The sequence below is a fragment of the Aspergillus sclerotioniger genome (assembly GCF_003184525.1).
Source record: "Aspergillus sclerotioniger CBS 115572 chromosome Unknown BO94scaffold_12, whole genome shotgun sequence".
NCBI lineage: Eukaryota > Fungi > Ascomycota > Eurotiomycetes > Eurotiales > Aspergillaceae > Aspergillus > Aspergillus sclerotioniger.
Window position 1 is genome coordinate 314067 of NW_020291002.1, and position 24974 is coordinate 339040.

General features: G+C 34.1%; 6 protein-coding genes across 6 annotated transcripts; 3 read left to right on the top strand and 3 right to left on the bottom strand.

The window, feature by feature from the left end:
- Positions 1–7893: 7893 nt before the first annotated feature.
- BO94DRAFT_464728 (uncharacterized protein) lies at positions 7894–8268 on the top strand (the record flags this gene model as incomplete). The annotated part of the gene is made up of 1 exon (XM_025608080.1): positions 7894–8268. A coding segment is annotated over one exon (375 nt), but the record flags the coding sequence as incomplete, so codon positions are not given.
- Positions 8269–9133: 865 nt separating this feature from the next.
- Positions 9134–9606, bottom strand: BO94DRAFT_47180 (uncharacterized protein). The gene has a single exon (XM_025608396.1). The coding sequence runs from the start codon at positions 9460–9462 to the stop codon at positions 9205–9207; it is 258 nt and encodes an 85-aa protein (XP_025468028.1). The 5' UTR covers positions 9463–9606; the 3' UTR covers positions 9134–9204.
- A 612-nt stretch (positions 9607–10218) lies between these two features.
- BO94DRAFT_594846 (uncharacterized protein) lies at positions 10219–10844 on the bottom strand (the record flags this gene model as incomplete). Its single annotated transcript, XM_025616211.1, has 3 exons — positions 10219–10412; positions 10435–10553; positions 10687–10844. 3 exons carry the CDS (start codon positions 10842–10844, stop codon positions 10219–10221), a joined length of 471 nt encoding a protein of 156 aa, XP_025468029.1.
- A 720-nt stretch (positions 10845–11564) lies between these two features.
- On the top strand, positions 11565–11987 carry BO94DRAFT_594848 (uncharacterized protein; the record flags this gene model as incomplete). The annotated part of the gene is made up of 1 exon (XM_025616212.1): positions 11565–11987. The coding sequence occupies one exon, from the start codon at positions 11565–11567 to the stop codon at positions 11985–11987; it is 423 nt and encodes a 140-aa protein (XP_025468030.1).
- A 10325-nt stretch (positions 11988–22312) lies between these two features.
- Positions 22313–23447, top strand: BO94DRAFT_574703 (class I SAM-dependent methyltransferase; the record flags this gene model as incomplete). The annotated part of the gene is made up of 3 exons (XM_025615035.1): positions 22313–22363; positions 22444–23264; positions 23354–23447. The coding sequence occupies 3 exons, from the start codon at positions 22313–22315 to the stop codon at positions 23376–23378; spliced, it is 897 nt and encodes a 298-aa protein (XP_025468031.1). The 3' UTR covers positions 23379–23447.
- A 208-nt stretch (positions 23448–23655) lies between these two features.
- Positions 23656–24484, bottom strand: BO94DRAFT_427696 (uncharacterized protein; the record flags this gene model as incomplete). Its single annotated transcript, XM_025607459.1, has 4 exons — positions 23656–23786; positions 23845–23909; positions 23977–24353; positions 24413–24484. Coding segments are annotated over 4 exons (645 nt in total), but the record flags the coding sequence as incomplete, so codon positions are not given.
- Between the last annotated feature and the right edge of the window lie 490 nt (positions 24485–24974).

A 24974-nucleotide genomic window follows, 5' to 3' on the forward strand; every position in this document is an offset into this window, starting at 1 on the left:
TTTAACTTCTTTATAAGCTTAAAGAATGGTATTATATAGATAGTATATCTGTCTATGAATTATTAATAATAATTAACTAATCTAATGAACTGCTGTAGTTCTTTTAGATTTCTAGATTAAGGCTAATCCTGTATGGCTTGCACTTTAGCTTGCTTAATATAGATTTTTTCTGTAGATATCCAGTATTCCAGAAACTCTGTTTTCTATATATAGAATTCATACTTCTTCAGCTTATATTATAATTAATATAGGTATAGTTTATACAGAATTAATCTTATATATCTTACATATTCTTTCTCAATCTTTAAGAAGATTAGTATATTATTTAGATAAGTAATTATAAACCTGTTAAGATATTTTCCAAGAACCTTGTTAATATATTACTAAAATAACACTAATATATTAGTAAGCCTAAATAGCATAATCAAGTATTTAAAGTATCTATACTTTATTCTGAATATGGTTTTCCATTCTTTATCTTTTATAATGTATATATAATAATATATATCCGTGATATTGAGTTTAATAAATCACTTTATTTCTTATATCTTGTCTTGGATTTCCAAAATCAAAGATAACAGATGTTAATTCTTAATTATAATAATATTCAGTGGCTAATAATCTATACATAATTATAAGCTACTATCCTTTTTTAATATAAATAAGACTCCATATTCTACTAGTGATTTCAAAAGCCTGATATTATCTTTAACTAACTGATTATTAATATATTTTTATAGTGTTTGTAATTCCTTCTCAGATATCAGATAAATCTTTTTATATATTAGTAACTTTTCTTTCTTTATAAAAATAATATGATCATACTTTCTATGCTGAGATAATTCAGATTATTTTAACTATTCAAACAAGTCCTTAAATCTCTTATACTATAATAAAATCTATATGTTACTCTTAATCACAGTTAGAAATTCCCATAAATCTTTTAATCTCTAGATAGTCATCTTAATCTCTATATCAGTACTGTTAATACTATACTCTTAATACTCTTTAGTTATTATTAATATCTATCCTGATAATTTTATAAGCTAATCTCTCTATAATGACTTAATTACTGCTATTACTTATGCAACTATATTTAAAATACTATTTTTCTCTAAGTTATCTTTAATATCTGGTATGTTAGGCTTTCATAGCGTTCTTAACCTCTTTTTAATAGGTTATTTAGTCCTTGCTTCAGCTTCTTGCTATGTAGCGGGCTGTATAGATCTAGATCCTATATCTAGTCCTTGCTAGTGTTGTCTTAGATAATCACAATTCATGAATTAAAGATTCTCAGTCTTTTAATTAATCTATAGATTATGATTTCTAAGTCATAAAATCTTTAATATAATATCATACTGTTTTAAAGATGTTATATTAAAGTCTATATACTTATAATGATTCTTTACAGTTATAAATACAGTTCCTAACTTAATTATTAATATAAGAGTTTCCAAATTCTCTTTATTTAGTCCTGTAATCAGTTTAGATTCTGCTTTCTATTGTCTAAGTATCCTAAGCTGTTGTATGAATCACGGGTTCATGAAGTTTCCAGTTATTCTAGAATCTATTAATACTTAGATTAATCAATTTAATATAACTGCTTGAATCTTCAGGTGTGGTCCTGACTTAGTAATTACTAATTACTATTCTAGCTAGTTAGGTTCTAACTGCTATAAATATCTTCTTAAAAATCTTAAGCCTTCTATCTTTACTATATAGTATATTATATACTGATTATTAAAACATGCTAGTCAATATATTAATCTATAGTAAGAATGTCTCTGGTACTCTTTATACATATAATCAAAGATAGAGTATGAACAGTGACTTATCTTAGCTCTAACTACTTCCGGTATCTTAGACTGATAGTTAATAATATACTTTTAATTATAGTATATTAAGCATATATTTATATAATATATAAGCTAAGAAAGTTTATTATATTTCCAGTAATCTCTATCTTCTTTAAAATAAATATACAGACATAGTTTATCATATCAAGATTCTGTTTCAGTAATATTTATCTTCTAGCTAATCTCTAATAACTAGTAATAATAGTCTGTGTTATCTTATCCATATATTAAGTAAACTTTTAAATAATAAGAATATCTTTATGAATATTATTCCTAAGTCTTATTTTATGATTTTCAATATTCTAAATCCTAATGTGAATAATGCTGCATGATTCTCTTAAGCTCTGGGCAGAATCATGCTAGATTTTCTAAAATCTTCTTTAAAATGCGGTTTAATCAATAAGTAATATTTTTTTAATTATTTTTCTAGTTCTTCTTATCCTTATCTTACTATGATAAACAAGATTTACTAATTTCTGATCAAGATCTTTTCAGGATATCAGGTATCTTGCTGAATCTCTTCTTACTAGGTTTAAAGTCTTTAAGTAATATACTATACTTTTTATCTAATAGTTTATTCTTATTCTAAACTATACTAGGATAATCGTTCCTCGAAACTGGCTTATAATTATTATTATTAACTTCTATAGTCTAAACTAATAGTACAGATAATCATTGATTCTTCTGTTAACTGGATAGTACTGTTAGCTTATCTATAATAATCTGTTATCTTAATTAATCATAATATATTCTGTTCTTTAATAACTAACTATATTGAATAGTATGTAACTTCTTATTACCTGATATCTGTGTTATAGGTTCTATTTAAACTTTATATTAAATAGTGATAATATCATAGACTTCTTTATCTTAATCTTGGTTTATAGCTCTCAACTACTTCTAAGACTATTTCTGACTTTGACTGCAGTCTTTTAACTAATGATCTACTTTACCGCAGCTAAAGCACAAGCAGTCTTGTTTACACCATTCAAGTTCCTTCTTAGACATTTAAGTCTATTGAGTCTGATACTGTGCTGCATCCAGCTTCATTAGTTTTAGTCTATAAAGATCTTCATATCCTAAGCTTCTAGATTGTACTGACCTTCTGTTATTGGCTCGGTAACCTGATTAGTTATTTTATCAAGATATAGACCCGCTGGTCTATCGACCTTCTTATTATTTTATATTAAAATTATATAACTTGTTATCAATCTTAATAGCTGTTTTAATTATTTTAATCAATATGTCCGGTCATTCTTGCTAAATGATCTTCTCTTAAATCTCTATTTTAAATCCTTCTTTAAATCATGTAATATAGGTATTATCATTCCAGTCTAAATAACTGATAACTTATTAAAACTCTAAAACATATATAGATACTGATTCTATTTACTTAAGTTATTATAACTTTTACTTAGTATTTCATGCTGTATTAATATCTCTAAATATCTGTTTAAGATACTGTTTAAATCTAGTATAACTAGCGAAAAATCACTTTATATTATTATCTTAGTTACTTATCAACTTTTCTTGTCACTCGCGGATATATAGTTCGAACTAATCAAATACTGCTTTAGTCAGGTAAGTGGATGTAAAGAAGATCTTGTTCTCCTTATTCTTAAGCTTTTTCTTATTCATGCTGAGATATAGATCTAACTGGGTCAAGAAAGCTCTAAGCTTCGCTTATTTACTGTCAAATGGCTCAGGTAGTCGGACCTTAACAGATTTAACTGTTAAGCAACCTTCAAGTAACTGGTTTTATTATTTTAAGACAGTGATACTTTCTTGTAACTAACTAATCATATCTATTAATTTCTTGATTATCGGGCCCTGCTGTAGCGCACGTGATATGTTTAATATAGTTAACATGATGACTAGTTGTTACTGGGTAACACTTGTACTAACTAGTACTTAATATATTAAATCTTAGGATTACTTCTTTCTATTTCTATTAGCTTAGCTCCCGTTTTAATACGTACCTGTGAACTGAATCAAGGTAGTCAGGTTAATAACTATCTAAAGATAACTTAATCTGAATAAGAGAAGAGAAGTAAGGCCAGATAGTGCCGTGTAGCTATCCGTAAGTAAGTACAGACAAGTATTATCACTAAGCTTTACCAAAACATATGGTTACTTAAAAACAGTATTATTGAGCATGAAGAACAGAACTAGCTAAGTATATGAAAGAATGTCTTTATATATCCTGTCCTTTATATACCGTGTTGTATACCATTCCATATACCACAGACATATATCATATACCTGATCATATACCTTCTCGTATACCCGCAGTCACGTGACACGTGATACGTGGCGGCCCAGTTCGGGTTCTGCCTGATAAGAGTTGCACCTCTCCGGGTGTAGCCCTTCTGCCTGACGTAACCGCCTCACTAGTCCCTTTAGCTAGCAGGGGTCCGTAACAGGTATCTTTTATAATAATATTCTAGTATACTGTTTTATTATATTAAGACTATATAGTCTTACTTGTAAAAAGAGTGTTATCCTTTTTTATAATATATATTATATCTATATATTATAACTGAGTGATCTAATCAACATAACTCTAGATATTCTTAATCTTTATTATTATAGTAATATTCTTTCTCTAACATCCATATTTTGCTAGTATATAATTTAGCTTAACACAGTTTATTAATATTGTTTTAATTATTCTTACGGCTGACGCACACAAGGTGAGCATAGAAAAAAGCCTTGAAAAGAGTAAACTAAAGTAACCAGTATTATTAATATCCAAATTCAGCCCAGGGCATATGCCGGGAACTGCTAACCTAGGATAATTAGATTCTTTTTAATGATCCGGACACGACACAAGTTCTGTTATAAATAAAGATAAATCTAATATAGAGTATCTCTCTATTTCTACCTCTAGCAGTATAGAGCTATTACTTATTAAATATACTTTACTGTAAGCTGCAAGAGCAGTATTACCTATCTTCAGCTTTTCAGTACTTAGTGACTTATCGAATACTACTATACAAGTATTGAATTATTCAGTTTTTTCAGGTAATGCAGTATCACTATCCTTTTAAAAAAAATCTTTTATTTAGTGATTTATTAATATTTATACTCTTCTTATCTCTTTTCTTTTCTTTATAAAAGAGCTATTTATCTTTATATAATTTACTCTGCCCTGTTTCTCTGCAGATGATAATACCTGATAAAATCCACAGTATCTATTTATAGATATATTCTTTATTCCAGTACTAAGCTGAGTTTTATAAATAAAAATATATGTTAGTATATTTATAACTCTCTTAACAACAGCTGAGTACTTACTAAAATTAGAAATATCAAGAATATATTATTTTATTAGTTTGTCACTGCAGTCACTGATTCCACAGAGTATCAGTAACTTACAGATCTTTTATACTATCAGAATCTGGATTACTTTTTTTATAATACTTGATTCTAATCTCTTTAATTATTCTATTGAATAGTCTTATAATATATATCCAATAGCTCTATTAAGATAGAAATATATTTATTATTAATATTAATAAAACTCCAGTTCACATCCACACTAGACCTAAACTGGTTGGAACTGTCCCATATGTTGCTAGCCACGGATCAATAGACAGGTCAATATCTAATTAAAGAATAAAAGAAAGTAAGCATATGAGAGGACTTTCTAAGTATAATTATCAAGTATTATATAAAGATAAAGCTACTTGAGTTTTTCTTTTCAACTATCTGGAGTATTATCAGTTTATTTAAATATCTATTTTTTATAACATTATTTTAACTTAACTTTTTAAAAGCAGGAAATAGACTTGCTTATTAATCACCCTATATAAATAAGATAGGTAAGAATTAATGATTAAATACTCTACTTTTAAAAGATGTTTAACCAGAGTGGTTAAACCCTCTTAAAATAGGTGCGCGGAATCGTTGAGCTATTAGACAAATATAATAATCTATTTAAATTGATTTTATCAGTCTTAAAATAATAGAAAGTTAGGAATGAAATATCTTGTTAAGTCTCAAACACTAGTGCACAGTATATCAGTTCATGATTATTTATTCTATCTATTTATATTACTGGCATACTCACCCAGGGTAAGCACGTAGTATAGATAATCAGTATTTATAATATCTTATAAATATCAGTGTATATTTATTAAGCCTTCTTTATAATAGTTACTTCTTAATCTCTCACCTGGCCCGGCCAAGGATAGCAGGGCTACAAGTAATAACTGCTACACTAATCATCAAGATTTAGAAAAAGACTCTATTTAGTTATCTAAAAGTCTAAATAAATCACTTTAAACAAGCAGCAGTAATCTAGAGAGGCAGCATAAATCAAGAAGACTATAGTAATCTAGATAGAGGATAGGATAATACAGTAATCAGATAAGACTAGTTAAATATATTAAATTATTTTATATATTTTTTAATAATGGTCAAAATCCCAGTAGACTATCTAAATATTTTAATAGTCAAATATAAGTAAACACTGCGAAAGTCTGATTTAAGATAAGAAGATAAGTAGAAAACTGTTTATAAATTATAATAACTTATAGAATTTTATATAATACTAAAAAAACCAAACAAGCAGAAGTCATCTAAGTCCTCAACCTTATCTAAGAAGATAATATAATAAAAATAAGACTAGTATAAAAAGAGCCTCTTATAAAAGATCTATAAATACAGTAAGCTATGTGATGCTGACATCTATCTGGATATTTATATTTAAGAGTCTGGTTAAGTCACTATATTTCTCTCTGATTTAACAGGATTCTGGTCAGGCCTTTTCTTATAACTAGTATATTTTTAGTATACTTATTATCAATATATAAACTAATACTAAATAAGAAATATACTATCCACGGCCGACGTAGAAAATAGAGAAGAATTTTAACTTTAATTCTATAATTAATGATGACTCAGCTGCAGCTGAAGATGTTAAAGAGGGGAAACAATGAGAAGACCTATGATTATTTGTTATGATTAGATATACTATAATAACCAGTGGAATGCATGCACTGGCTTAAAAAAGTAGAATAAAAAGAATAATTATATTAACCTTATTTTGGCTACGGCTGCCGAAGTGTAGAGTCAATATGATGATTAACATGCTCTGATCATGTAATAATTGATCTTATCTTCTTGAGTCTATTTATAAAACCGGACTTTATCTTTCTCTGTGTTATCTGACTCTTAGTTTTTATTAGTTAAAATCAGTATTTCTTTACTGGTAATAATGCTGATCACTTTATAAATATATTTAGTTCAATCATATTCTTAGCAGGACAAGACAGATTCTCTCTTGATGAACTAACTCTTTAATATCTGAATTTCATATTTAGAAACAGTTAAGATTTATATTAGCCAGTTATCTTGGCTTTACTATCTCGTGACTACTTTATCTTTCAAGTTACAGTATCTTACAAGAATGCGCGGTTTCAGATAAAAGCCAGATATTATGAATATTTACTTTATTATTGACTAAGAATCTTCCAGAAAAGCCCTAACCAGCAGTGAGTACTTAGTATATAATAAATTTCCAAGTATAAGCTATTCTTATAGCAAGTATCTCTTCCTGGTCTCTTCCTTACCCTTACTTTATCTTCATTTCCTTCTAGCTTCTCCTTCAACCAACTCCACTCCCCCGGAAAATTATCACACCTGAAGTGTTGATTATATGTTATTTATATTTAATCAGTGAGTGACTGATGCCGGGACCCTTGTCTCCCATTATTTATCTGTCTTAGGTTTTTAGATAGAAGTCTCTTCCTTGAAGAGAATGGCCGCACATATTACGGATATCAGAGAGGAGTCTATATATTACTGTATAATGAAGAGAAGCAGGACTGTCTTGATTAGTTCTATAAGCTCTTCACAGGCAGGTGTGGGAGGGGAGACTTCAGGAACAGACTGACAGCTCTATAGGCAAATTCTAGCTCTCCTGTGGATGCAACTTTCAATAACCGGAAACCTCCAGAAGATGCAAATAAGTCTCATGGTAGGCCTTGCTCTGTCGTTCTAGGCGCATGTTAGAAAGATTAAAACATTTGCAGCGAGAGAAGTCTGCGTGGACGCGGCGGAATCCGTTGTTCAGCTCCTCCGCATTTATCGCGCCAAGTGGGGGATTGACTACATGTGCCTTACCACCGTAAGTTGCGTGAGCACGGCGCTTTTCACTTTGCTAAGCGAGCTCGGTGACCCGGGGTGTAAGAGCGCCTTCGCGGAACTCTGCGTACACGCCCGTGCCTGTTCCCGCAGGTGGCCCCTAATGAAAGGCCTCATGCGCATGTTGCAGCTTTCAGCGCGTAAAAACCATGTGACTCTTCTCCCAGAGACCCACGCGCTGTTTGTTGACTTTGAAGCAACCATATGGGAGAGACATGATGACGAGCGCTTTAAGAGTATTTATCCAAACTTTTGCATCTAGTGAAGCGTAGATGGCAACTCTTTTTATTTTTATTTCTATTTTTATTTTTATTGAGGGGGGTGGGACTCCTCGAACTAGCGAGGCCCCGGGGGTAAACTCGGTAGATGATGACCTAAAAACCTTGTTTTACCAGCTCATCTAGTCTGGACAAATGATGATGGCAAGATTTCGTACGGCGACCCTTCGCAAGACGGCACAAATGCCCATACTCCTTGACTTGTTCTGAAAATTATTTGTCTAAAGCATGCTAGGCATTAGATCTATGGCGTTGGGACACGTCGTAAGCTGCTGTAGACATCTATCCAAAGCCAGCGTTCCCTGCCCCGCGTCTGGCCGTGATTACATAAATACCTCTAGTTGCTTGATGACGCCTGACCAGCGGAATTCGAAGAGCCTTCTGAATATTTGCCTGAGGTTCTTACACAACGCAGGCCTAGGGTCTGATTACCTGTAGGGTCGAGTGCACCAGAGCAGAGGGCTGTTATTGTTGACCTGAGTGCTAACAACCTGGGTCATACAAACGCACTCAGATCCTTTGGTTTCAGCCCAGGCTGATCTCTAGAATGTTCTACGGATCTTGCTGGGTCAGGCATATCAAGCCAAGAGGCGCAACGCTTATGTCATCACGGCCAGAGGCGAGACATGGAACGCTGGCTCGGGAGCTATTGCTCATAGTCGTCGTCGCGGTCGTTCTCGGTTTTTCATACGCTGGCCCCTCGCCTGATGCTATATCCCCATTAGACTTAATTACGGATCCGCATTCACACTCCACACCAGGCCGAAGACCTTATTGAGATAAGTGAGTGAGGTTGATTCGTGTTGATTGACTTAAGGAGTTATCTTTTACAGGGGCGGGATGCCTCATATATATATCCGTTCCCAATCCCTGCCATAAGGTTCAGCCACCATAATATTCAACACAGCCACCCGTGATACTCAACAATGGACGCCAGTTAGCGGTCCTACGCCTGTGCCAGTCGTGCGACCAGTGTCCTGAGACCATACAGATCGGGCGCATCGGAACAGAGGGCTGGTGCCCGGGACCTGGGTGCTGCCGAACTGGGTCGTTCGGCGCGATGCGTAGGTCCTGTGACTTAGTACCAGGTACGCCAGACCCTGTGCGCCTGACCCACATATTCTTAGGACGCTGGTCGCGCGACTGGCACAGGCGTAGAACCACCAACTAGCGTCCATACCAGGCCAAAGACCTTGTCAGTCGTCCATCCAAATTCGTACGACCTAATTGGTCTGAAGAACATGCGCTCTGAGACTACTCTGATAATATATAATACGCGTTGGCCATGTTTTGCTTATTAAATATATAATAATCAATATTATTCTGAGAGCACAGATATTGGTATTAGATATGGCAAGATATTCTAAGAGCATGTTAAAGGTGTATTTTCTATAATCATACTCAGGTCTATTAAACATAGCCCATCACAGGGAAGTATCTTTACTGTAGAAGAGCATATATATACTTAGAAAGGACTATCAGGATAGTCTATCATATACTTAGATGATTCTTTCTTTAGACGAGTCTCTGCCAATGGATGTTGTGAATACTGGTTCATTACAGTATTTACAGTATCAATTATTCTAAATTTTAATCTAGAAGTATCATATCGTGGAAGTATTGCTTGAACAGTGAAAACATATGTAAGACTAATCTGCAGTTCTGATATCTTCTACAGCTGCCCGCAAAGTGGCTTTGTACAGTAAGGGCGATGTAGAAAGGAGATAGAGAGGCGCCTATACCACCATTTTCTTCCTGGGAGAGTCTTCAATTCAGCTCGTCCTGTCCACGGAAATTATTCGCTTTGGTCGTCCTCCCCGACGCGGGCTGCCTTCCAGGACATTATAATACATCCGTGCAGCCTCGAGTGACCTCATTCTATCGCTTCCACTCGTATTCTACTGATCAAAAGGTGGGCCACGTCATCACTTTGCCTATGAGATAGGTTTGCTGTGGAAGATGCTCTGTAGCATGGATTTATCCCCCATCCCCTCCCGTACACGCTGCAGGGGGGCATGCAGTGGTCGATTCCGTGTACTTATGACCTGTGTCTTCAAATTGCTGAGTCGATCAATCTTTCGACTAGAACCAAATATCAGGGTCCGTGTCAGAGTCATTGGCAGAGTAACTGTCACTCTAATCATCATCACTAGAGCTGGTGTCCGAATTATCGTTTTGTTTCGCGACGCCTGCTAAAGCAGTAGGACTTCGACTGGGAACACTGTTGCTCAGGGTATCAGGCACGGCTGGCGTTACTTTATACCACCGTCTTTAGAGCTACAGCCTGAGTCTATGTTTATATAGCTTAAAGAAGAAGATCTTTTCTTACTTCCGCGAGACTTCCTTTCTGTAGACTATTATCTAGAGCAGTTCTAACAGGTTTGACCCTTGTCTTCACCCACTTGCTATAGAGATAAGTTAGAGTTGTAATATCAGTAATATCTATTAAAAAATCTATATTGATAGTATTATCTGAGTCTAAGCAGAAAGATACACTGTTATCAGTTCCGTTATTATTGCTGCTATGACCAATGTTGTGATGTAGTAAACAGCATACCATGGCTTAAAAAAGGAAGTTAAGTAACCAGTCTACTGGAAAGAGAGATTTAAAGAGAATAAGATTATAAGATAATTAATAATAATAACAGGCAGAGATTATAGGAAGAAGAAATAGCTAAGAAGTATTAATAGATAAAAGAAAAAAAGATAGCATTATTATTTATAAGATGACCACTGCGGGGGGCTCTTTACTTTTAAAAAAATAATCATTTTCAGTTAATTATAAAAGATGAGTTAGGATACAAGTTTTAATAGTATAAGAGCTTAAAAAAAATCCTATAATCAGATTAATAAACTAAACAATAAATATAGCTAATCAAAGCTGATGGGTGTTCAGAAGCGATGGATATATAAAGATAATAAGTTGTTAAAAATAATAATATTTTAAAGATAATAAGAGAATAGTGGGTCCTAAATTATAGGGTGCTAATAATAATATTTATAACTTATACTCTTATTTTAAAGTATTAGATATATAAGTTATAAGTTTAATGTTACCAGCAGCTGTATTTATAAGGGACAATATACTAAATAAATTATATATATTATGGCTACTTGAGGCTAGGGTTCCGCACAGCCATCAATTATGATTGACTAGAACGGTAAAAAATAAGACCAGGACTGACCAAGGTTAAGCTAATATGTTACAGCAACCTCTCCGCATACCCGTCTAGTTGAGCATTAATTAAATAAACATTTCTAGATAATACCTATCAAGCAAATGGAAAACAGCAGCCCACCCGACTACCAAGCGCTCTATTTGAGGACAGAGGAGGAACGCCAGCGGGAAGCAGAGCTTAGGAAACAAGCTGAGGAGGAACGTCAGCGGGGAGCAGAGCTTAGGAAACAAGCAGAGGAACGCGAACGGCAAGCTGAGGAATGCCAACGACAAGCCGAGGAACATCAGCAGCAAGCAGAGCAGGAAAGGGACCAGGAAAGAGAGCAAACACGACGAACCACCTTTGCAGAGCTAATTCGATACTGCCACAACTATACTTCTCTATACCTGAGAGTCGAAAGTCCGTCCCGTTCTACGACGGGAACGATTCCGGCGCCTAAGGGAAAGCGCTGTCCGCTGCAGCTTCTGCCTTGGACCGAGTGCACAGCTATACAGCAAGAGATCTATCACTCTGTACTTATTTAGCACCGCCTGGATAACCTGCTGCACAAGTGTTTCGTCGCGTACTGTCCTAAAGGGGTTTAGGAAAGAGTTTAAAAAGAGAGCTATAAGCAGTAAGCAGGATCTGCAAAGCTATAAGAGATTTAGAGTGGAAAACTATGTCTGTAATATTATTACAGAACTCTACAGGATATATACTATTTAAAAGAAATTTCAGTTAAATAATAAAATTCAGTTTAATAACCATATAAATATCCTTGATACGGTTGACACTAACCAGTCTAAAACAGATAAATCAGTGAATTTCTGACTAGATCAATATTACATCCACTAGATTAATAGTAATAAAAATATAATTATTATAATAATTAAATATAAGTCACTCTATAAACTATCTGTAAAGAATCTTTGAGCAGATTTATAACTAATATAGTTTTAGGATAAAATAATTAGACCGGACTCTATTTTTATAAAGAGACTTGAGAAACTGAGACATAATACAGCTTAGTTAACCAGCTTAGCTATGATTTAGGAGTATTATGTCATGCTCTAGAAAAGACTTGAATACTTATATTTAATTAATAAATTTATATTAATATTGCTGCGGGTTTCTTATAATAATCCAGGTATTTTATACTATTATTTCTATAAATCTAACATAAAGATTAACCCGGATGATAAACTAGGTTTTTTATAATAACTATTAACAGCTATTACTTAGATATTATATTTATACTTTATGAGTTTCTACTTATAATATTATAATCAGGAATAACAGAATATTATAAAAAAGCTGCTAAAATAGAAGATAAATTTCAATCATATATGTTCCCAGATCCCGGAATCGGAATTGCAACAAAACCCGCCTGATTCAGAATATACAGCATCAAAGTATACGAGCTCTGAACCTACTATATCAGAATATATACTATCTTCATCTTCTACTCCTCCCCCCCCCTGCTGACACCCATCAAATATCTACCTAGTCTCGAGCTAGCTACGCGTTGCTGAATCTGACATTATATCATGATTCTGATTCTAACACAGATCAAGCTCCAGAAGGAAGAAAGCATGGCTTTAGTCAGGTTACATCCTCTTCTTTATCTTTATCTGCTTAACGATCAGCATATCTAGCAGAAGATTAATATATTCTGATTAGCAGCTAAGATTAGTAGTATATTATATAGTTTTATATTCAGAAATGTTTATATAGCCTGTAATAAGATGGTTAACTGGATATTAATTATCTAAATATCATGCTTTACTGATAGAGAGAGAACAGTAGCTAATATCTTATTAATACTAAAATACTGATTAAGTAACTTAAACAGTAACTAAATAAAAATGTTAACTAAGACTATATATTAATAGAAGATTATAATATATTAGGAGTCTTATTTAAAGTTACTTATATAATATATAGATATATTATAATTAGTAAAGATATAATTCTCTAACAGTGGAAAGAGATTAAACGTAAGAAAGTTATATACTGTATACTTAACCAAGCACAGGCTTCTACTGTTTTTGTTTTTTTAAGAGTAATTAATTTAGCTAAATCTTACTTTATATATGGAGCTGGTGAGATTTACTATATACTTATCATAATCTGGAAAGGATAAATCTATATATAAGATAAAGTATAATATTATAATCACACGTAAGATTGTGAGATCTAAAAAAAAGATTTATTTTTAAAAAGTCTTATATCAGGAACTCTAGTCAGATAATATTCTATAAAATATTAAGCTGGGATAGATCCTGATTATTGACTTTTACTGCTTAAAACTGAATTATTAATCTATAAAAAGATAGATAAAGTCACCTGGAAGGTATCTATATAAAAAAATATATAAATAAAAATAACTTTATATTGTTTAATATTAATAATAAGAGGAATTACATGCTTGTACATAAATAAATAATATGGACTAGCAGTAATATGATTAATAAAAAAATTCTTAAATAAATACAGAATCATTATTTATACAGTAGCTGTCTTTATAACTTGAAGTCCTTATGAACAGTCTGCCAGATTGTCATCAGCAAAAGAAAAGCAGAGGGCCTCTAAATCTCAGTACATGAAAAGACACAGTTTTGGGCCGAAGGCCACAATATTCCGTGTCAGTTGGCGACGGCAGAGCCACAGTTCTGGGCCGAAGGCCACAATATTCCGTGTCAGTTGGCGGCGGCGGAGCCACAGATAAGTAGTAGTCCCATCCGCCTTGTGTTGGTTTCCCCACTAGACTAAAATACGAATTAGCACCTAGCCCAGTGGTTTATGGTTTAGAATCCAACTCCTTGGGCGAATGCAGGTATTTACTATATAGTAATCTCTCTCAATACAGGTCTTTACTGTAAGCTATTTCTTTCCTGATAAATCTGGAGTCTTATCAAGGCTTATAACTATTTCTCTTCTTCTCTATCTTACTATAAGAGAAAGAGTTAGGTACTATTATAGCAACGAATTTCATTGTTGTGATAAATATAATGCTGGAGATAGGAATCAAACCCACTATCTCTAAATAACAAGGTAACCAATCCTGCATCTTTTAAAAGTTATCTCAGAGTGCTTACTACTACGCCATCACCACCAGTAGTGACAAATCAGCTTGGTCTCAAATCTTGCAGAGTGATACGTGTAACAGGGCCTAGGGGCATGTACATGATAGCAGGGCCAGGACTTGTTCTCTGTACATGCTAAATACACCTGCCTCATGCCTACGCGCAGGGACTCTTCGCCCATTAGAGAGAACTTCCCATCCCTAAGGTAGCTTGACCCCACGCAAGGGAATTTCTCTCTGTATAAGATAATCTACTCACCTGTTAAAAAAACTTTGCTCTTATTTAACCCGGTGCCTCTCCTGAATAACTTTCCCATTAATGTCTGTAACTAAAACTGCTTCTTCTATTTCTTATGAACTTAAAGATTAGCAACTCTCTTCACCTGATTTTATAATAAATTATTCAAGCTAAGACCTAGTAGCCTAGACAGGCTAATACAAGATTCAGATAACAGCCAAGGATTTTGACTCTAATCCTTCTATTAATAAGAATAACTTAATCATAGCTCAAGAAGTCAAGGCAGCAAGAACAGGAGACTAATTATTATCAGTTACCAATAATCATCTAGCAATAAATCATAAAATAAATAGCTATTAATATCTTTTATAAGATCTAATATTCATTAAATAGAGTCCCTGGTCTACCATATAGGCCTTTATAAAATGAGTAGTCAGAGAAGATTTTCTACGCGTTGGGCAGATCTGTACGTGCAGGCCGGCACCAAGCACATACTTGAGTATTTTAGGGGCTCAGGTGCTTGGCCCTGGGCGTCTGGGGGACTTAGGTCCACGCGCCTAGATCCAAGAGCTGTCTAGATTCACTGCCTTAGGCCATAATGACTGGGCTGTCAAGATGCCTTTTCCCAAGGACTTTGGTCTCCCGGGTCCTGGATCGAGCAGAACCCGAGCCGAAATCACCCAATATAGTGAATATCACTGTTCTATATCGGTCGGGGAATGTGAGAGCATTCTCAGGACTGGTTTAAATATATATAGCTCTTTCTAAGACTTTTGTATATATATAAGCTGGATTAATTTAAGAATAATATCTCTAAGCAGTTAGTAGTATAATAAAAGCCTTTTATATTGCCCTATAATACATATAGATTATTTTATATAGTACTATTTAAACAGTAACTTATAGAAATAAGTTAATATATAAAAGATTATAAATTATTATGGAACATAGAAGTATCAGGCCAGAAAGAAATTTTTAGGATAGAATAGCTCTTATGAAAATCCTCTTATAAGAAAAATAGCTATATAAGAATTATTCTAAAATTTAAATAAAAATAAGAAATATAGAGTTATAAAAAACATTTCTTTAAAACATAGATTTTCTAGAAGACTTAATCCATAATTAATATAATTATAAAATAATAAATATAAGAGCTTACAGTATAAGAGGTGGTTACTGTATCTGTTTTTAAGACTAGATAAAGAATATCTTAATAAGAATATCTATCTTTATTCATGATTTATAGTTTATTTATCACAGTAATATTAATAAGTAAGTCTTTTACTTGCAGGCTTAGTAATACAAATATCTAATAATTATAAAGTAATATCTAGCTGAATCACAGTTATCCCTGCCAAGTACTAGAAGTAAATATTAATTAACTTTTTAACTTAAAATGATAGATTATCACTGCATATATCCTACAGTAATCTTAAAAGATTATTTATTTTCTTTTTAATAATCTGATAAAGCTATATAAAAGATAACTATAATATAATTATAATACTATACTTCATGTTAATATATGTCCGCAGCTATATCTAAGACTTTTACCATATAGATTATAATTAGTAAACCTTTTTAAGCATGTGAAAGCATTGCGCTCACTAACAGTTAACAATATAAAGAACTATGTTATATATATTTTACTATCTTAAAAATAGGCTATAAAAATATAAAACACTTTTTATCTCTAGAAAAGTATATGAAGGATTACTATATAATCTATTAATTTACTTAGTTAGTATAGTCTTATAAATGTAGTAATTACTTTTATAAGTTATCTAAGTATATGCTAAATATTATAGAGATATATATTACTTTATTTTAAGTAAGTTTATCATAAAGTATGGCCATACTTATTTTCTTTCTGATTATGCCCAATATTCTTTTAAGATTATTTACAGTAAGATAAATAGTATAATAAAATATGTCCAGATTCTCTTTCTAAAAATAACTTAATAATATAAAAAGTAGTCCAAGAAGTGAATAAAGTTTGAAATATATCAGGTTTGGCTAGTTGCTTAACTATTTATCTATAAGAGTTGGAAAAGCTTTGATAAAGATAAACAGGATATTATATAAGCTTAATTAATTACTTTAAAAGTTTACTAGATAAACTGTATAGATCTTATCAAGGAAAAGATGTAGGTCCTGTGAAAAGAATATTATCTGGACTTACTGCAGGAGTACTAAGTTACAGGCCACCTCGTGGCTTGTATTAGATAATTATCTATCTTTATAATTATAGATTTATTTAGTTACTGTACAGATTATTAAGAATATTCTTGGTATGAATAGCTGTGCTAAGCATAATTTAACAAACTCTTAAGATTTTTTTAATATGTGATATAGTTGCATTACAGCATGTACAGCCAGCTTTATTAAAATATTTATAACAAATATCTTAGAAATATCTATATCTCTGATAATGTGGTACAAGTCCTGTATTATATAATAAGTATTTTAAAAATTCACTATAAAGATAATGATCAATAATAATATAATAAGTCATATTCTAATATCAATAAGGAACTTAGATAGATCAGCATTCTCGAGAAATGCTATGTAAAGTTAGTAATCAGTAATCTAAAAGATATGCTGGTAGCTTATTTCTCTAGATAATTAATAGAATATATATTCAGCTATTTCAGGCATTAGGCCAGGGATGGCTTTAATAAGGTCCCTAAAAGTCTATCAGTAAAATTCTAATAAGCTACTTGTAATAAACCTACTATATATTTTTATATATCTTATTATCTGTTAATAAAAAGATTGCTTTATTAGGTTAAAAGAACTAGTTATTCTTATATATATCCTGCCTACTTCATCGCAAGTCTTGTTATAATGGATATCAAAACATGTAAGGCTGGCAAAGTTTTGATCTAAGCAAGCCAGCCTCCTTTTTTATAAGTATCTAGTCATTTCTGATGTATATGCTAGACAAGAATTAATATATAACTAATTTTATATATTAAAATAGCTAAGATTTTCTGTCTTTTATGATTAAACCTGGTTAACTTGCCAACAGCCTGACTATAAATCTTTTGTCAAACCCTAGGATCGCTTCTCCCTGTTCCTGTTAGCTTAGCTCCCGTTCCAATACGTACCTTGTGAACTGAATCAAAGGTAGTCAGGTTGTTGACTATCTAAAGGTGACTTGATCTGAACAAGAGAAGAGAAGTAAGGCCAGATAGTGCCGCGCAGCTATCCGTAAGTAAGTGCGGACGAGTGTTGTCGCTAAGCTCTACCAAAACGTAGGTTACTTAAAGACAATGTGAATTGAGCACGAAGAACAGAACTAGCTAAGTACATGAAAGAGTGTCCTTATATATCCGTTCCCTGTATACCATTTCATATACCGTCTCGTATACCAATGGCATATACCATATACCCGACCATATACCCTCTCGTATACCTGCAGTCACGTGACTTGTGACATATAGCGGCTCAGTCCGGGTCCTGCCTGATAAGAGTTGCATCTCTCCGAGTGCCGCTCTTCTGCCTGACGTAACCGCCTCACTAGTCCCTTTAGCTAGCAGGGGTCCGTAACATCTTTATTCTGTTAATAGTATAGTGGCCTCATATAGATTTACACAGAAATTCTTCTACTCTTATTTATTTATAAGCTTAATCTTATTAAGCTAGCCAGATATATATTAGAGTAATATTCTTTTTTACAAGTAGAACTTATATATATTATATCTTTTTAAGTAGTCCCCGGACACTTATTACTGAGAGCTAGAATATATAAAATAATATAAGATTTAGGTTTTAGATAGCTACAGCTATATTTAACATAATTATAAAAACATATTCTAGAAAATAGAGTATATCTATTAAATCCAAGCTCTCTTATATTATTCAGTGGTTTGAAAAAAGGAACAAGTTATTCACTTTGAGGTTTAAAATAATGATAAATCAAGAAATCTAAAGTAAAGAAAGATAAGATAATTAAAAATTAAAGATAGAAAATCACAGAACAAATAAAAGTAATGTAAGAAAACAATTAATAGATATAAAAGTATATATTAAATGATCAGGCTATATAAATTTATAGCTTACCAGATCTTAAAGAAAGCCTAGTTAAATTAAATCTCTTTTCTTAATATAGTATAAACTGATGATAATTACAGATATAAATAATAAAGCTCTTCTTATTTATTATCATCTAATTATCTAGCATTACAGCTATCTAATTTATCTATTAAGTTAATAATAACAGAGATAGTGCTCCTGGCTTTTTTATCTTTATAATATTGTATATACCTCAGCCGGGCATATTGGTTTAAATAGTCTGAGTAGTGATTAATAGTTTAAATAATTTATAAGCTATATTATCCTTATAAAAAAATATCTAAAAAATAAAAATAAAAACTGAAAGACAAAATACTTATTATATAATATAATTACATGTATATATTAAGCAGTAATATAAATAAATAATAATCTACTTTATATAGATATCTAGCAGTTACTTAAAGTCATTTCTTATTAGCTGGGCGTAGTTCTATTTACTTATCTAGATCTTGTTCTTATCCTGATTCAAGTAACTTTACAGGCTGGTTAGTCTTGTACAGTAGAATAAGCCATAATCCAGTTAAGAACTTATCTTAATAAAACAAGAAGCATGCAGAGTGTTCTAGGCTAGTATTAGGCTAATACTGAAGAAGAATATTCTTACTAGACTGCTAATATAGGATAAAATTAGGCCTTATAATGTATATTCCTTACTGCAGCAGGCTCTAATAATCTCTATTTATTTAAAATCTCTGTTATAGCAAGACACTATGAAGAAGTATGATGGAAAGATCCTGTTTCTTTAGCTAAGTATTATATTACTTATTATGGCTGGACTTTACTGATTAAATAATTATATATCTTTGGTCGAGTATTATAGCTTTAAGGCTAAATTAAGATTATTTTCTTATTATTTTTAAGTACTTAATATCTTTTATAACTGTATACACTACACACACTTTTATAGATTATTTTAGTCTATTTTCCTATATATACTGTAAAATATTCTTATATATATATAAGGGTTTTCTTCTATATAATTATTTCTGAGCTATCTCGAACACTTCAATATATTATAAACTATAATATCTGGCTTATAATATATTATTCTTATACTATAAGCTTTTAGATATTATCTTATATATAAAAATCTTTTTCTTACTATAATTTAACTGATACTAGACTTCTTTCTTCCAGTTATAAGTACTCTATAAAGTATAGAGCAAACTTTAATCAATATATAGATAAAGAGAGACTATGGCTGATTCAAGGTCTGAGAAGTATCTTTTCTTAAAAAACAGATATAGAAAAGATAAAATAAGAAAGAGTCTTAATAATATTAATACAAGTAATATAATTATAAAAATAATAATATTCATGATTTATTTAATATACATATTTCTAGACAAGAAACTTAAGATTATTTATATTATTTATTACTTATGATTATTTTCATGTATTAGATATATAGAATGTACCAGAACTAAAAGTAAAGTATAATTTTAACTTAAGCTTTCTATATTATTTATATCACTGTTTAAGATAGATTAAAATCTTCCAGCCCCTGTTACACGCCAATTACTAAGTCTTAAATTTCTTCTTTCTCTTTATTTTTCACAAGTCAGTTTTCTTTTATAATACTGTACCGTTACTTAAGGTGGTCCCAGTCTGTTTCTAATATATGTTTTTTAATATTCTAAAGTTTTAATTTAAGAAGTTCTTAATCTTTTTCAGAAAGATCTGAGTTATAAACACTTTTCAGGTATAACATGAAATAAGGTTTATCAAGATCATCCTGAAAATAAGCTTTAAATATTATTTAGTATTGTCTATTCTGAATTAAGATATGGGAGAATCTACTAAAAAAGGATATTTTAAATCTTTTCTCGGCTTCAATAACATCAATTGGCTGTTTTATTAGCCGGCCTGGTTTAGATATTGATGAGACATTTTCATATTTTATAATAATATCTTTTATTATATTAAGTACTGTTAATCTTGTATTGTCTAAGATGAAAATTAGAGCTTTTCAGGATCTAACAAGGCTCGTGATACAGAACATGTTAGATTAATAAAGAATTACTTTAGATGAAGATAATAAAAAGATGGATTGGTCTATACTAAATTACAGTGAGAACATAAAGTGAGGCTGGTATCTTTATAGTTTAAGCCATTCTTTATAGCTCTACTATAATGTATTCATCCTAGATAATCTCGAGATTGCTTCTTATCATGGTTAGAGCTAGTATTATTATATTATACTTAATTATAATTTATTTTATTATATTGTATTTCACTACATTGCATCTTTACATGATAGTTAATAATTACTAAACCTTATTATAAGCTGGTCTACACGGATCTCGGCTATAAAAGTTATTATATTATATTACACTGCATCATGTATCTTTATTGACTGATAGTTACTAATTTCCTAGCGGGGCCCACTCTCCAGGTAGACGACATAACCTATGCTCATAGCTCTCGCACTTAACTGATCTTTAATGGAATTTTGCTTACCGTGTCCATCTACAGTGAAGGAGCCTCTCTCTATAGTGAATGCATCCAGGCAATAGAAAAGACTCTATGGGAGTTGAACGACATGGACGTTTTCATTTTCAGCCTATTTGGTAAGGCAGAAAGGCGTGTCTGGCCGGGTTCATCCGACCGCCGTCCGATAAGGAGTCACGTGGATATTATCTTATCGCCGCGCCTTTCCAGCACTCCCAATTGGGATAATCACGGGTTGCTGTTGACGGCGATGCGAAGATTCCACTACTATCTAGTTATGTTAGCATGGTAATATTGAGATATACCTCAGAAAACAGTGGTCACCTATTATTTCTGGACAGGGCATGATTCACTCAAAATCTCAACTACAATAGCGGTCTTCATCCTAATACATCAGTTACTGCCAGCTAGTTGAGTGACTCAAAATATATAGTTTGCCTCTAGTAACGTAGTCAAGTACTTGCCACTATTCCTACGACAGTACTTACTACTACTGAGTTTCTAAACTACTCGGAGTTACTGTGAGAAAACTGGTCGCTGGCGAGCCAAAATCTCAGCTTCCACTCGACTACATCGAAGAAATTCCCGTTGAGCTGGGACTCGGAGGTGGACTGCATATCCAGAACACAGGAAACCCTTTCAATCATAGAATAAGCTGACCGGGATGCGTATTGGTATGGTGGTGATTATTCTATTACCACCTCCGTAATAGTAAATGCCATATATGTGCTTATCCGTGAAGGAGACAAAAATGGGCCTCGCTCATGTGTGGGAAAAACCGCTGTCTTACGTGGGTTTATTAAAGTCCGAAACAAGCCATTACCTGGGACATGTGAGATTACTCTTACATGAAAAGACTAAGGATATTGGGCTGTGTTATGCTCCAGCTAACTTAATGCACGGTATAAATAGACGCGGTCTCACCTTAAGGTGCCCGCCCAAGACCATATCTACCAAGATACACATTACGCACAACCAGAACCTTTCCCGTTACCTCTTGGAATACAACCTCCAAAATGACTTCACCACCCACATCTAGCTACGTGATGACCAAGCCAGATGAGAACGTTAGTAGTACCTGCCATATCCACCATTTTTGGCTCCCCAGCCAATCAATATAATAGCCTGACACACCACCCATAAACAGGATGAGAAAGACCGTCTCGACCTCCAGCACGAAATCTGGCTTCTCGCTCTCCAAAACCGACTTCACACGACCGCATTCACTCACCCACCAAAGACAATCCTAGACATAGGCTGCGGCACCGCAACATGGGCCCTATCAATGGCAGAAGTGCATCCTGAAGCCACCATCACCGCAACCGATTTGCACCGGCCTCCAAAGCTCACTGCCACGACCCTCTCATCGTCCCCCAACCTCCGATTCTCCCAATTCGACGCGGACGACCTCATCTGGCCCTTTCCAGAGCATACCACGTTCGACTTTATTCACGGCCGCATGATCACCTCCGGAATCCACAACTGGCCTCGCTTCCTTACTCACTGCTCCTCTCTACTTACCCCAGGCACTGGCCGTCTTGAGCTTCTAGACGTCTCTCATCCTTTCCGCGCGGAGAACGCAGCAGCGGATGGAGAGGCGCTGTCCCCGTTTATCCGGTTTGGATATGCCATGGAAAGGGTTTGGGCTGCCAACGGCATCGACTATCGGGCTACAGAAAAACATGCACTTCGGTTGAAGGAACTGGGGTTTCAGGATATTGTCATGGAGGAGGTGAGGTGGCCGCTTGGTCCGTGGGTCCATACCTCGGAGCGGGAGATGGAGTTGGGACGGCTGAATCTGGAGAATTTTGGGCGGTTTATTCGGACTGCCGGGGTGAATCTCCTAATGAGTGGGGATGATAATGGGGAAGAAAGAGAGAAGAGGATGGCTGAGGCTCAGAGGTTGGTAGATGACGCTGTTAGGGATTTGGAGGATGATTGGGACACGAATAGGTATTATTTGTCGATGTAAGTTGGCGGAATTATTTCTGTTATTTGGCTTGCCTAGTTTGGCTTTCTTGTCAGTGATTCTGATGGCTGATTTCTTTTCGTAATAGGAAAATCCACCGCGCACGGAAGTGAACTCAGTGATGAGAGCAACGGCTGGATGGCAATTTGGAAAGCTAGGAGGTTGAAAGATGTCCCATGTGCCATAGTATTGCGGTAACCAATATGAAATCGAGATACGGATATGGAAATGAATTTACACAAATGATCGTGCGGAGCCAGGATGAGACTTGACTCCATCTAACTCGTAGGAATGGCCTCTTCGTACCGAAGGGCCTTCAGATTGTACAAGAGAATCGTGCATTGCAGATTCCTTTTGGCTCGTGCCCGTGCTCCTTTGCATGCTCTTCACGCTCCTTTCGAAGAAACTCCATAGCACTCCAAGTTTCGGCCCGATCGCGGACGACAGGAATGGAAGACAGGCGGAGATAATCCCCATGCTGGGCTCAATATACGTCCATATTGAAGCCATGAAAACTGATTCTGTAGGCCATCTAATGAGGAAAACGGAGCCATCGCATGGTGGATACTTGGGACTTACTTGATAGGTCATTCACATCAATCGTGGCAGTCGAGACAGCGCGGACGAGGCTGGCAACGCAGGCGCTAGTACACAAATAGAACATATTATTGAATGGAGCTATAAGCGCGCAGGGTAGGGAGAGTTACTCACACTGAGCCGAGAGCAAATGAGCCCAAAAGTACGACTTTCTGCGATCCAGACATCTGCAGTCTCAAGACTGGCAGCACAGGCAGAAACAGGATCATCCAGTCAATCAAATTATTCGAGATTGAGTTACCCCACAGAAACGGCAGCAAATCGATACAGTGCCCGGGCTTTGTGGGTAACCATGCTTTGTCCACAGGTACGCATTGAAACAAGACAGAAAAAAAAACTCCGATGAACCATGCAGTAGTGAGAAAGGCGATGCTGCATAGGGCGAAACGGAACCAGCGCACCCTCCCAAAGATCCGCTTCAGCGAAAGGAGGATTGAACACTTGATTGTGAAAATCAGAATGGTGTATCCAAGCTCTGGCCAGAAGAACATCTGTCACGGGATAGATTAGAAGTGCATTCTGCTTTTATATCGTAAAGTGTCTCGCAGACCTTGAGGAGCCACAGCATCTCATCCTCGGAAAGGCTAGCCATGGGCTTGCCCTCACCCCCTTTGACTGCGACTGTACGGAGAGGTCTTACGTGAGTGGACATGTATTAAACAGCTATCAAGCTCTTCCAGTTGTAGACGTACGTAGAAAAGCGCCCGCATCCTCGATATAGAGCATAAAGAGTGCAAAGGCTAATAGCCAGTCATCGATTGCTAACGCGTGCTTCTTCCTTCGCTGGATTAGACGCCAGCTGAGGAAGAAGGTGGCAAGTACAGTAAGAATGGGAAGGATAATGACAGCCTTGAGACCGTCCGCAGCAAGCATGGCGATCAGTAGAGTTTTGGTTGACCTGCTGATGAACCAGGAGCCTAGATGTAGCAGACTTATGTGGTCAAAGTTGTGTTTTAAAGGGTAATTGCTGACAGGAGGCTATATTACTCTCACATGCATATCCCTTCGGGGGCCTCGCATGCCTTGGTCAGCCGCAGGGCGTAATGTCTGGCAGCGACCGGGATTATGTGTATCCTCCTGTCAGCCTTGGACGAAACTAGAAGAGAAACCTA